This window comes from Nannospalax galili, unplaced genomic scaffold, assembly GCF_000622305.1.
Source record: "Nannospalax galili isolate Female #2095 unplaced genomic scaffold, S.galili_v1.0 scaffold821, whole genome shotgun sequence".
NCBI classification, from domain to species: Eukaryota; Metazoa; Chordata; class Mammalia; order Rodentia; family Spalacidae; genus Nannospalax; species Nannospalax galili.
The window spans coordinates 1,696,058-1,710,097 of record NW_008345684.1 but is presented as its reverse complement, the minus strand read 5'-3'; the positions used below and the strand labels follow the sequence as shown (position 1 = coordinate 1,710,097).

Sequence of the window (14,040 nt, the reverse complement as noted above, 5' to 3'; positions counted from 1 at the left end):
ATATATATGAAACTCACAATGAATAAAGATATGCCTGGTTCAGTGGCAACACCTTAGGGGAAAAAAGCATTTCAGTAAAGTCATCCTTCCAGACATGATTTTACAAACATGCAAACTGCATGGCAGATCAGCAGATATGAGATTGCTCCCAGATCTGCAATCCCAGGATGGTGTGATTCTACAATTGCAGGATCAGTGACTTAAAAAAAAAAAAAAAAAACAGACTAACTGGGCTGAAGAGATGGCATAATCCTTAAAGGCTCAGGTTCACAACCCAAAGAAACAGAGTAACTTAGAATCTTTTGGGAAAAGAAGCAAAAGACTATGATCATGAAGTTATCTCAGAATCAAAACTGATGCCAGTACATAATAACAAAGAATGTCTACTGTCCCTTACTTCAGTGTTACTTGAGGCTACCTCCAGGCCTGCCCTCTATTCTCTTGGACTCCACCCCTCAGCCCTCACTGTGGTCCTTAAATATAGTGTGGAAACTTTTTTTTTCTTTTTTCCTAGAAATTTAGCTTCCAACTGCAAGCCCTAAGGTCCTCTTTGCTCAACATTCTACTGCAAGATGATTATGGATTAAATTGACTTTTGTGCACTGGCGTGGAGCCCCATCTAACAAGTCTGATTCTGTTTCTATAAGGAAAAAGAACTCCACATCAATGATTCACAAACAACCACCTGGAAAACTGTCCATTCACAAATGCTGACTGCCAGCAGTAGAGTGATACTTGTATTTTTTTAATGACCATTAACAGCATATAAAACAGGTGGTGATGGCACTATTTCTGGCTCCAAATTAAAAGGTAACTAGAGGCTGCAATTTTAAGGCCGTCAAACAGCAGGTGTTTTAGCTCAAACATCTGGCATTTGAATAATTTTAAAATCTTTGGAGAAAAATCGGGGAAAGGAGGAAATGTAAGAGGTAAGATGAAATTCAGTTGCTTTGTAACCTTAGAGTTGCTGACACTGCTCTCTACTCCAGTCTGCTCCTATAATTCATGCATCTACCATGCAGCTGCTTTCTTTTCTGACCCCTCTCACTCCTCCAAAACAAGACCATAATTACAGTTCTATCAGACTATGGAGAGAGAATCTCAGCATCCCTGAGGTGCACCTGCGCTATCTACCACTTGTCTTGCATGACTGCCCTTTCCTCCCAAGAGTTCTCCATCCACCTCACGCCCTTCAGATTCTGAACATTTGTGACCCATTTCACCAACAACAACCTCATGAATCTTCTGCTATCCCATGAATTCAAACTGGTATTCTAGACCCTTACTAAAATGGGGCATTTGGGGCTGGGGTACAAATCCACAGCACAGTGCTTGTCTATCTAGCAAGTGCGAGGCTGTGGGTTAGGTCACCAGTACCACAAAAAGTTAAAAATAAATGCTAACATGAACATTCACCCATGTGTCATTCAAAAAAAAAAAAAAATGTCAAAAGGGTCAGGCATGGTGGCATCCACTTTTAATCTCTGTACTCTAGAGGCAGAGGCAGGCAATTTCTGTGAGATCAAAGCCAGTGTGGTCTACCTAGTGAGTTCCAGGCCAACTCGTGCTAAGAGACCCTGTCTCAAAAAAACAAAACAAAACAAAATTTGTCATGAAGGAAGAGGACTGGAGACACAAGATCAAACAAAATGATGCCTTCCAGGAACTCTACAGAGCCTGACATTCTCCCTCCAACTAATTTCTTCCCTTTCTGTTAATTCCCAGCTAAACATAAATATGCAGTGTAAACATATAAGCACATGCCCAAGGAAACATTCAAAGCTAAATTTTCCGCTTCTTTCTATAGCCCCCCTAGTCCTACGGCAGCTGGTCACTGGCTGCCTCTCCAGATTATGGGCACTCTTCCTCCCACTCAGTTGGGTCTGCCCACACTGGTTTTCATGCCATATTACACATCCTTAGGACCTCCAAGTGGGTGTTCTCTTAGACTGGAAAGTTCCTATTTGGATGTGTTCATGTCTCCCTCCTAGATATTGCCCAGGTCTTTGCTCAAATGCTACCCAGTTAGGAGACTTTCAGGATCACTCTTCCCATACGTTTCCCTAAACTTAAAACACTTCCGATTCACCCTGTTCCTGGGGAGAGCAGGAGGTAAAAACTGCTTAGGCAGTTCAGAGTAAAAGGACTCCAAAAAAGTGACCAGTTTCTTTCTTGGCAAAGAGCTAGAAATGTCCTGGATCTGCCTGTACATTTATCTTTGCCTGAGGCCAGAGACACCAGAAGTATCTAACCCAAAGATGTCTCTGGCTCTGCCATAGCCAGAGGCTGGGGATGCCAGGAAGAGGGTCTAGTTTGATTTGTTGTTTTTTGTTTTTGTTTTCCTCACCTCTTTTCCCTAAAGGAGTACCCTGTTCCTGGAAGACAGGCCAAGGATGTAACCAGAACCTCAAGGGACCTGGACATCTAGAATGAGATGACCAGCTTGTCTTCCCCTCCCCTTCTCCCTCTACTAAAATTTTATTAACTCCTGAGGAATGAGGCTCAATGTTACCTCACTCCTGTGGACCCCTCCTGCTGTCCAGGAGCTCTGCCTTCTTTCTCTCTCCCAAGCTCCCTACAATAAAATATTACTTTCTAGAACTCACCCTCCTGAATTTCATTCTTTGAATTTGTGAGATAAGAGCCCTAAAACCTCTGGCTTGAGGTGGCTTTGGTGGCCATTAGTTTCCTGGATCCTAGCCTCTCAAGTTAAGCACAACAGAGCTGAGAAAGGTTCCATGGCTCTCAAAGACACCCTGATATTCTTGTGTCATTCCCTTTATCATACTGTAGTTTTACTTTAAAGCACACTGTACATCAATTTACACCATTTATTTTCTTCCCTCACCCAATACAATACAAACTGTAAATAAGTAGAGACACCTAGATACCAGATTCTGATAAATGATGACATGATAATCTTTATAAGGATTAAATTTTAAATTTTTATAGCTTATTTAAGCATATGTACTATTGTAGAAAATGTTAAAGCACAATTCTTAAAGATACATATTTGAGTTTCAATATTGAAAAGAAAATTTTACTTTTTGTTAAAATATTTACACATTTTTATACACACAAGGAACCACCCAGGAGGATGGAATGTGTCTTTGGGTGTACAGTTATGAATGTGCCTTTATTTTATATTTTCTAATTATTTCATGCCTGTTCTACCAAAGCATGTATTACTATTAAAATAGTTTTAAGTGACACTGTAATGTACTATTTTTAAAAAATAAATCAATGGAAAATGGAAGTAATAAATTAAGAACAAATAACTAAACACTAATACTACGAATATTACATAATGGTAATTTGTTTCATAATATATTCCACATTGTCAAAGGAGATCCTTATCTGACTACTTAGAAAAATGAAACAACCAAAATTATTATAGCTCACATCTTCAGCTTTGACTAATCGACAACACAGTGCCACCCTCCAGCCAGGGTATCCCTGGTGCTTTACCAGAAAGCAAAGGCAAAGAATTTACACCTGCCCAACCAGTTCCCATTATTGAGATGTAAAATTCAAAGCATTCCATTCCTTGTCATAAGATGCACAGTCATTACAAGAAAACTATGATTGGCCACTGAGGGAGTATCTACTTTTTATATAAATATGAAAAAAGTGAATAAATTTTTGACATGTATCTTCCAGAAATTATATGAAATCAATATTTGTAATATCACAGAATTACCATTTCAGGTCATTTCTGGAACTGTCATTTATGCTACATGCCATAAAAATTAAACAAATGAAAGATAAGTTCCTAAAGCACATGCTGTACTAAAAAAAAAAAATATTTTGGTGCCATCTTAGAATTCTAGCTCTTGCAACAGGTTCACTTTTTGTTCCAACAATTTCAAAGAAATTAGCACTGACATCCTATTACCTGATGTTATAAGTACAGGGCCACCTTTCTGACGTAATCTTCCAATAATCATTTCCCAAGAACCAATGCTGAGTGAAGAGGTTGGGAGTTCACTCTCTGCTCAGAGAATAAAGCCTCATAACAATGATATAACAACCAAAGAGGTTTCTGGCACATTTTAAGAAAACACATTTAACTCTGTTCTTTGGAAAAAAACACAACTAAAATAACAATGAAGAAGTAAATAAAAGGAAATCAGTTACTAGGTCAAAAAAAAAAAAGGAAGCACACCTGTGTCAAGATTTTTGAAGAAAGCCAAGCAGAAATTATTTAGGAGAAATAAAACTACAGTGAGAATAACTGCAAAAGAAATTATCATGTTATCCTAAGGATCCCAGAAAAATCCAAGTGACTTAGGGAGCCAAAGTAGGGGAAGAGGCACTTGGCTGAAAATGCAACTCCCACCCCAACTCACTATCCAACAATTACAGACATTTGGCAAGAAATTTGCAAACATTTTTAAACACTTGAAGCTCCGGAATACCCAACATCCAAACATAGTACAAGGGACCACAGACAAAGGAGTTTTAGAAAAACTCTTCAACCTAGATGGTCAGGACATAAACCTCTAAATGAGAGAGCGCACCAAATGCAAAATGCAAAGGGGCCTATGTAAAATGTATTACACGCCTTTGTACAAGTCTTAATTCGGATACTAGATTAAAATGAGATTCTTTTTTTTTTCTTCAAAATTTACAAAGGAAAAAAATTAGTCACATAAAAAGGCCCCCAAATTCTTCTATTATCAGAATTCTCAACAGTGGGGCTGGAGAGATGGCTCAGTGGTTGAGAACACTGGCTGCTCTTGCAGAGGACCTGGGTTCAGTTCCTAGCACCCATACGGCAGCTAACAATCATCAGTAACTCCACTTAGTTCCTGGGGATCTGATGCTCTCTTCCAAAAAAAGAAATATATGAAGAAACAGCTTATGAATAATTAGTTTTCTCAAAGAAAAATCTCAAAAATGGGTTTACACTTCCTGAATGATCCTACAACCTTCTGACTTCCATCTTGGTACTTATTTTAAGAGACAAGACTTGTGCCAGTGTATGGTATGTGCCTGGAACTCCAGTACTCGGGGGGGGGGGGGCTAAGGAGGAGGATCAGAAGTTCAAGGCCATGCAGTGAGTGCAAGGCCACCCTGCTCTAAAGAGTGAAACCCAATCTCAGAAAAAAAAGGAAAAAGAAGAGGAGGAGGGTAGGCAAGGAGAGGGCAAAAACTGTGTCACATCGTGCTAGATTCCCAAAGTCTAGCAAACCAGTTGCATGGCATAGTTGGCACTAAATTAATTCTTGTAAATAGATGCTTTCAAGTGACCAAAATGTGAGATCACACAGAGGAACTAACTAATGCATTTTCATATGGGACACTTCCACTAAAATAGTAGGCTTGCTAATCTATAAAACATATTCATTTTATACACACCTATTAGCCTGAAGAGATGTATCTGGCATGCTCAACCTGGAAGGGAATGGAGAGATAAGACTCAATTCCATTACACTGTACCTCAGGACCTGGCTAAGGTGGATAACAGAACATCTCAAAATGAATTAATATTTTTGTGGCTTCATCTATTAATTTTACATAGTTTTACATTATAGATTAATAATACATATGTCTTAATTATACCTTTAAAGAGTATCAAAACTCAAACTGTCTTGCATTATACACACTATAATTTGCTTATCTTTCTTATCAAAATTTTTCTTACTTGAACAAATATAGCCCATTCTTCATAGTTTTGTCAACTCAAGATCAATATTTTAAAAGTTTTAATTTTATATACAGATGTTCACCACCAGGTCTCAAACCAAGTTTTTTTCTTAATTCTAAAATAGGTAATTCACACAATTTTTAAATGTCAATTAGATCAAGTTCAAGTCTCCTTCTTGTTCCCCATCCTGTAACTCCGTCTCCATCCACTTCAAATAGGCAGCACAGCTTGAGTAAGAGTAGTTTTATACACTACCTTTTCTTGGTTTGTACTTTGTTTTACGTTCTGATGTATCTTGGAGATATTTACCTTCTCACAGAAACACATGGGAATAAGTTATGAGTTCCAAAGAGGTTTACAAATTTACCGCCACCCTCCCCCATAAGGAGTACATGAGCTACAGTTTACCCTTTTTTTTTTTTCTTTTTTGAGACAGGGTCTCCCTGTAGCCCCAGCTGGCCTAAAAATCACTATGTTGACCAGACTGGCCTTGAACACCCAAAGATCTGCCTGCCTCTGCCTCTGAAGTGCTGGGATTAAAGGCGTGCACCACCACCCCCCAGCACAGTTCACCCATTTCAAACTGGAATTTTGCTTATAAATAAGTAGAATATGCCATCTTTATATAGTTCCAACTTATATCTCTTATTTGAAAGAGACCGACTCATGTGTTTAAATATAAATGCATGATTTACATAATATATACATTTATTTCCACTTCCCAGCTCACAAGACTATAAATTCTTTATTATACAGACACTGACCTAGTCCATCTGGGCAGATATCCAGCTGTAGGTCACTGTCTTTTATTTCCATTTGGAACCATTTTCTGCCCAGCCTTCTTTTATGGGTCATCCCAAATTAAACAGAGGAAACTGTCACATCATGCTGTAGGCTTTGGGTTCAGGAAGGACAATCTGACTTCTGACTCTTCCACTGGTGCTATGAGACTTGATTAGCCAAGGAACCACTCAAACCCTTAAGTAAGTTTAAAATGAAGTAAAGAAACCTCTCCCAACTTTGTGCAAGGATTGCGAGAAGAAAAAAAGAATTATATAATTCAAAGCCCCAAGCACAGGGTTATAAAAGAGTAGTTCTATTCTGTCATCATTCATCTGCCCAGCATAAAAAGGAAAAAACATACTTGGCTAAGTAGACGGCTGTTTCTTTGTTTTGGGACACTTCCAATGAAATGCTTCCAGAAGTTCAACACTGAGGGAGAGTCCTGCTGGAAATGTAACCACTACTTGGCCAGTAACACCTGCCTGGCAAGCACTAGGGATAAAGTATCTCAAGTTGCAAACCTTCAGTTGAGTCTCTTCCAGTATCCAATCATTCTGTGCACAGAATGCCACTCATTTTGAACACTGATTCCTGAAAGAATGCACTTTTCTGGCTCCACATATTCCTAAATTCTTAGGGAGCCTGCAGAGTCAAGGAAGAGTGAGAGCAATAGAGGGAAAGCACTTGCATCTACCTCGGTGGCACAGCTACGACCACATCTCCCATACTGCTCTGAAGTGACAAACAATCCTAGAAAACAATGCTCAGAGAAAAGTTACTATGAGAAGATTTTGAGGCCCAATTAAATTTCTTAAGCAACATATGACATTAAAGAAGCAATGCAGGCTGACAGGGTGGCTCAGAAGGTAAAGGTGCTTGCTGTCTAGCCTAATAACTGAGTTCAATCTTGGGGACCTCATGGTATCAGACAAGAACTAACTCTTGCAAGTTGTCCTTTGACAACCTACACAGTGTGGCACACTGAGTCCACACATACACACACACACGCACACATGCACGCACGCATGCACACACGCATGCACGCACACGTAAGTACAATGAATATAATGAATTTTTTTCTAATAAGAAGCAATATGTCCTGAACCAAACAAGTTACCCACACTAAAAACATACTTAGTTTGTAATGAGTTCATCTTAAGAATCAAGCAAGATACAGGGGCTGGAGAGATGGCTCATCAGTTAAGAGAACTGGCTGCTCTTTCAGAGGATTGGGGTTCAGTTCCCAGCACCCAAGTGGCTACTAACAACCATTTATAACTCCTGTTCTAAGGAATCTGATGCCCTCTTCTGACCTCCATGGGTATTGAATGACAGGGGTACACTTACATACGCATGCAAGCAATACACTCATACATATAAAAATAATAAAGTATTTTAAAAGAATCGAGATACACAATGTTGACCTCCCTCATTAATTTATGAACCTTTGATGAGGCAGTTTTAGTCACTCATCTTCATATCTCCACTGTATGGCGCCAGATTGGATACATGGCAGTCACATCAATTTATAGCTTCATCAGACTCAAATTAACTACTATTTCTTCAATTTTGATTTCCTGCTAGTTCTCTTATAAATCCCCTGGACTATTTCCTTATTACAAATTTATATCAACCTACAATTTCTTGCTGCCATCATTTGATTTAACAATTCTAATATAACTGAGTTTCACTGTATTTCAGTAGAACTTTGGGTAGGAAATGAAATATTTTGTTGAGGGATTATCTTCCTTTTTATAAAACAGTCATTATCCCTTTTTATTTATTTTCCACTGGTGAATGAAAATGTTAAAAATATCTTTGGTCCAATAAGGTCACAAATTCTGATTACATAAACTTATTTTAGGTCAAATTATGGAATAAGTACAATTCCAATACACTTAGATTGTACAACACTCTAACAAATGGATGAGTCCATTTGTTTCCAAGGAATCCCACACCAAGAATTCACAAATTCTAATACACATCCTATTAAATCAAGAAACAAAAATCTCACTTATAAAAGGTACTGATTTAAAACCCCCAAACAGTCTATATTTCTACCCTCCACTGCAAAAAGTAAACATCATGATCTGAGTTACCATAGCAGCCCAGTAAGATACAGACCTCTGAGGATTTCTAGAATCTGCTAGTCATTTTTACTACTCCACATATGAATCTCTGGTATAGCACAGATTTGTCCTTATCCATTGTGGCAAACCTAGAGTCCATAGCTCTGAGGAAGTCCATGAGAAGAATCCTATCTCCTGCTCTACAGCCCATTAACTTCTTGACCATTGTCATTCAACACCCTCAGTAGTGATAACAAGCAAAAACACCCCTCTGACCACAGTTTCTAAAAGGTCACTTTCAGGGTGGAGAAAGTTCTACTCTTGGCTGAAAATCACTAATGCTCTTTTTAATGCTCTAATCACCAAGCACAGATTCACTCTTTCTTTGAGTTTGACAAAGGAGATACCTAGATAAGACACAATCCCTGACCTCAGGTTTAGGGATGCTTTCTTACTTTCTTCTATCACTGACACTACATCAGTTTACCCAGAGGCAAAACTCAAGGTACCCATTCTGTAACAAAGTGAAGAAGATACAATTGACCTGTATATTCAAATGTGGGTTTTTGTACTTCTGTTTTTGAGACAGGGTCTCATATTGTAGCCCAGTATGATGTGGAACTCATTTATTTAACCTAAAGTTAAGCTGCCTTAACCTCTGTGATATCAGATTCCAGGTGTGATCTCCATGCCAAGTTTTGAATGTGATTTTTGTTTGTTTGCTTGTTTTGGGAGGTCTCCTTGTAGTCACAGCTGGCCTGGAACTCAGTACATAGACCAGACTGGCCTCAATCTCAAGAGATCTACCTGCCTTGGCCTCCCAGTGTTCTGGGATTAAAGGCCTGCACTGCCATGCCTAGCTTGAATGTGTTTTGAAGGAGTACGAGTTTGAAGAGTGGAGGAAATGGACCAGGCATGGTAGCTTAGGCCTTTAATCCCAGGACTCAGAAGGCAGAGGCTGGTGGATCTTCCAGGCCAGCTGGGGTTACAGGGAGACTCTGTCTCAAACTTAAAGAATGGAGGAGGGGATAATGTGAAAATAAGAACCAGAGCTTTGGAGTAAAAGAGACCTAAATTTTAATCCTACCCTTGAAACTTACTCCTCTCAGGATCTGAGGTAAATCATTCTCCACTGGGAATGGTACCACTCTCCCTCCCACCCACCTGCATGGAGGTGTTCTGAGTTAGTCCAATGACCAGAGATGCCACTAGCAATTAGTTGGCAGGATCATGGATGTCAAATATCCCGCAAAGGACAGAAGAGTCCGGTATAAGAACTTCCAGCATCCAAAATACAGACAGCATCTACCATTAAGCACTCCCCTATCCTCGGTTTCCTCAACTGTAAGACGGCGATAACTGTGGCACCCCTGAGCACATAATCTGTCCTCAATAAATGCTCTTCACTCCTTATAAACGTCTAAGCATAGCATGGAACTCATTTTACACAGGCTCATCATATGTGATAGAGCAAAGAAACAAACTAGCAATCATTTTCTCAAAGCAAAATAAAATAAGAAGGCAGATCTATGCTGACAAAGTTTTACATTCCAACAATATCTATTTAACAGACTTTTGCAAACATTCCTTCTCAATGAAGGGCCAAACATTCTCTATAGATACCTTCATGACTCAACTCCAACCTAACTTTCTGGATGCCTCTTTTACTGTGCCCTACCAAAACACACATCCCCTGACAGATCATAAATCCCTGCAGGCCCATGCATTGCCTATAATACCTGTTCCCTACTTCTCACCTCCTCCTGGCTAAGTTCTCTGCTTACAGAAACATCATCAACTCTAGGAAGGCCATTTAAAGTCACCCCTGCCATAAGGCCCCACTGGTCTCCTCTATGACTTCTAAGAAGTTCAGTCTTAGGTGCCCACACACTGGGCTGATTCTACAATGACTATCAGAATGAGATCCACAGATCTCTGGGAGTTCTTAAGAAGTTTTCTATGAAAACTTTAATTGTATCTTTCATTTCTACATAATCTATGCTGACATAAGCACTTCTTGGATCTGGTCAACCAGCTTGAGTGCTCATACCTGAGTTTAAATATACCACTATGGTGATGCTTGATTTTTTTTTATTAGAGGTTAATGAGAACAGAGCAGCAGCAAACTCAGTAAATAAATGATGTGTTCACATCAAGTAAAGCCCAAGCAAGTCATGCCACACAATAAAACCAAGGTTTCCCTATGATTCAAACAGGGAAATATTAAAGAACCTTTATCAAGTTGTAGAGCAGAATGGTAGAGTCCTGGCAACCTTCCAAAAATTCCTATTTTCCCAGTTCATCCCATATGCCTTTTGTTTTCATAGGTAGCAAGCAATTATCTGTGGAGATAATGGCATAAATTGGACTTTTATTGGTATTGTGGTAATACTTATGTTTAATTTTAATTCTCTTCTTAAGAAGTTGCTAAGGAATTCTGTTCTTAACAAATGTATATCCTGGGCTGGAGAGACGGCTCAGAACTTAATAGCACTGACTGCTCTTGCAGAGGACCCGGGTTCAACTCCCAGCACCCATGTGGCAACTAGAACCATCCTTAACTCCAGTTCCAGGGGAATCCAAAGCTCTCTTCTGACCTCCGTGGCATTGCACAACACGGGTGCACTCACATACATGCACTTATACACATAAAATAAAAATAATAAAAAAATATTTTTTAAAAAAAGAAATGTATATACTGCTGGGCATGGTGGCACACACCTTTCGTCCCAGCACTCTCCCAGGCAAATCTCTGTGAGTTCAAGGACAGCTTAGTCTACATATTGAGTTCCAGCTAGGGCTATAGGAAGACCCTATTTCAAAAAAGACCAAAAAAAAAAAAAAAAGAAGAGAAAAGAAATGTATATCCTGTTTTGTATTGAGTCACGAGTAAGCTAAATAATAAAGTGCACAAGTGCACATAAGCCAATACAGCCAGTTCAGGCAGAACAAGAGGTTGTACAACACAAGTCTGAGAGAATTCACACACACACACACACACACAATACAGATATTAATCCTTCATGTATGTATGTTAAGGGACCTCAGAGCTACAGGCACAGGATAGGATTTAAATGAAAAGTAGCTATGTAATTTTGTAACTCTCTTTAAAGCTGTTTCTTAGGGTAAAATAAAGATTCTGATCATCTGCGTTTGTCAAAAGTTGTGCCCAATATTACTCTGTAAATCTTAAGAGTTCTAGACATGCTAAGGTTGGCATTACTGTTTTCCTGTGATCTTGGCTTCTCATAGATCCTTGAGAGAAGGGGAAAAAAAAGGTCTTTTACTTGGGCATCTTACACTCTGCCTACAAAAGGTAAACCACTCTTACTAGCACTAAAAGGTTTACTCCCACAAAGAGAACAACCAAAACACCCTTTCATTTTGCAGTAAGTTCACAGTGACAAATCCCAATTCTGTTCCCAATCTTGTTAACACCAGGGTGGTGTATTACTGGGACACTGGGTACTGTACTGGGCAATTCCATTTGTTTCATTACACTTTCAATACAGGCTTTGTGTTTGTTTATATCCTTGAAAAGAAAGATTTAGGCCAATATAAAACTGCAAAACACCCACACAAGGGATTAGCTGCAATCCCCTTAACATCTGGCCAGTTCTGAAAAGATGAGGACAAAATTAGTGCTCAAATAAGCACAATTAAACATTCCATTGTAAAAAGCCACAGCCTGTGCCTATGGGTGGTGATGAGAATTAGAGAAGGGATAGGTGACAGGACCTAGATGCTAGAGCTGTCAGTCCAGGCAGAAAAGAGTTCAGAAGGGAGGAGTGTGCCTTAGGGAAGGACAAAGAGGCCGGGGCCCAGGAAGGATTTCAGGACTATGCTGATGATAGGAACCTCCAATTGACCAGCTTACAGCTTTCCAATAGACTCAAGTTTCCAACTTGCTCTCAGTACTTGTGACTTCTAAGACTACCTTCATATCACCCAACATAACAGCTATGGCAGGCACCACAGGTCCTCTTAACTAGTTCACATCCTGAGTGAGACCTGTCAGATTTCAAAACTGATTTTAACTACTGTAAAACTTCTAATATTAGACTGTCAACAATCAGGACAATAGTCCCTGAAAAGTGTTCTATTTCCAAGTAGAATAACCAATCAATTACACTTGAAACCTTCTGGGAAAGATGGATTTTACCAACAGGTGATTATATTGAAATGTTTCAAAATTAGGAAAACCAAGGAACACAAAAGGACTACCTAACATCAGATTACAAACCCGGAATAGCAACGAAACTTCCTCAGTCACAGTTGTTTCCTATCCATTTTTCTTTGAAGTCCACTATCAAGTCTTTAGTGCCTAAGGTAAATACGGTTCTCTAGAGGGCAACCTTCCAAGGACACGGGTTACAAGCTCTTCTAGCCCAATTTAAGGTGGAGTGTTGGCCTCAGTTCTCAAAAAGAGAACAAACACACACACACAAAGTTTAAAACAGCGAGTTGTATTTCATTTACCTCCTCTTCCCCTTTCAGGAAGGTTGAAGAGATTCAAAGCCGGCATTTTAAGGAGCCAAGTCTTTTAGGTGTCAATCTTTACAGTAGCAGGTGAAGGAAGGAAAGGATTATGAAGAAGGGGCACATTCTAAAGCTTAAAGCAAGACAGCTCCAGCCCTTCTGGAATCTGCGAGTTTCAAACAGACAGACACTTCAAGTGAGAGGTGGGAGGAAAAGAGGGGCGGCATCATTTAAACCGTAAACAATCTATAGCAAGGACTTCAGATTTGGACTCCTGGGAACATCTAATTGTTACTCTTTTAAGGCTCGTTTGGAGAAATTTTAATCAAGATGGCAAAACACCAGAGAGGAGGTGAGGCTCTCCCTCGGCCACTGCTGGGTGGACGCGAGTGGAGGGGACAGACGGACGTGCGAGGGCGGCGGGAAAGGAAGCGCGCGCAGGGCCTCGGGGAGCAAAACTTCCCCGACAGAAGCCCCGGGGGAGAGGAGGAAAGTCGCGCAAGGAGGAAGGATCCAGAGCGCGGCCGCCCCCGACACCCGGACGCCCAGACGCGCGAGGCTCCCACCTGGCGGCGCCCCGGCCCGATTGGCCGGTCCCCGGCTTCTCATCCTCTTCCTCTTCCTTGTCCCGGGAAGGGCTGCGCGGAGCGAAGAACCGGGAGAAGCTGTGCCAGGGGGCGCTGCCCCTCCTGCGGCCGCCCGACATCTCCCCTCGCGGCCGCGCGGTCCGCGGAGTCCCGAGGCGGTGACCCGAGCGCGGGTGGCCGCAGCCCTGGGCGGAGCGCAGCAGGCGAGCGCGCGGAGGACTAGGCGCCGGCCGTTTTTTTCGAGCGCTCTCCGCGCGGCTCCTGCTCGCGCCGCGGCTCCTCCTCCCGCCCGCGAATTGGCGCAGCCCGCCCCCGGGAGGAGCCAGCAGCCTCGGGCCGCCCTGGGCCGACCTGCCCCTCGCCACCGCCAGCCGGTCCCTGAGGAGCCCGGGGGACACCGAGGCGGGACGTGCAGCCCGGGATGCTGGGCTCCTACTTCCCGCCCAGACCGGCCCAGCCTGCAGTACCTCTG

The 14,040-nt window shown here is 41.1% G+C and overlaps 1 protein-coding gene across 1 annotated transcript in view; it reads right to left on the bottom strand.

Moving 5' to 3' along the window:
• Positions 1–13,795, bottom strand: part of Crybg3 (crystallin beta-gamma domain containing 3) — a 119,779-nt gene extending 105,984 nt beyond the window's left edge. Inside the window, exon 1 of the mRNA XM_029567646.1 lies at positions 13,548–13,795. Within this exon, the coding sequence (XP_029423506.1) occupies positions 13,548–13,687 (140 nt within the window). The 5' untranslated portion in view covers positions 13,688–13,795. The remainder of the gene's footprint in view (positions 1–13,547) is intronic.
• Between the last annotated feature and the right edge of the window lie 245 nt (positions 13,796–14,040).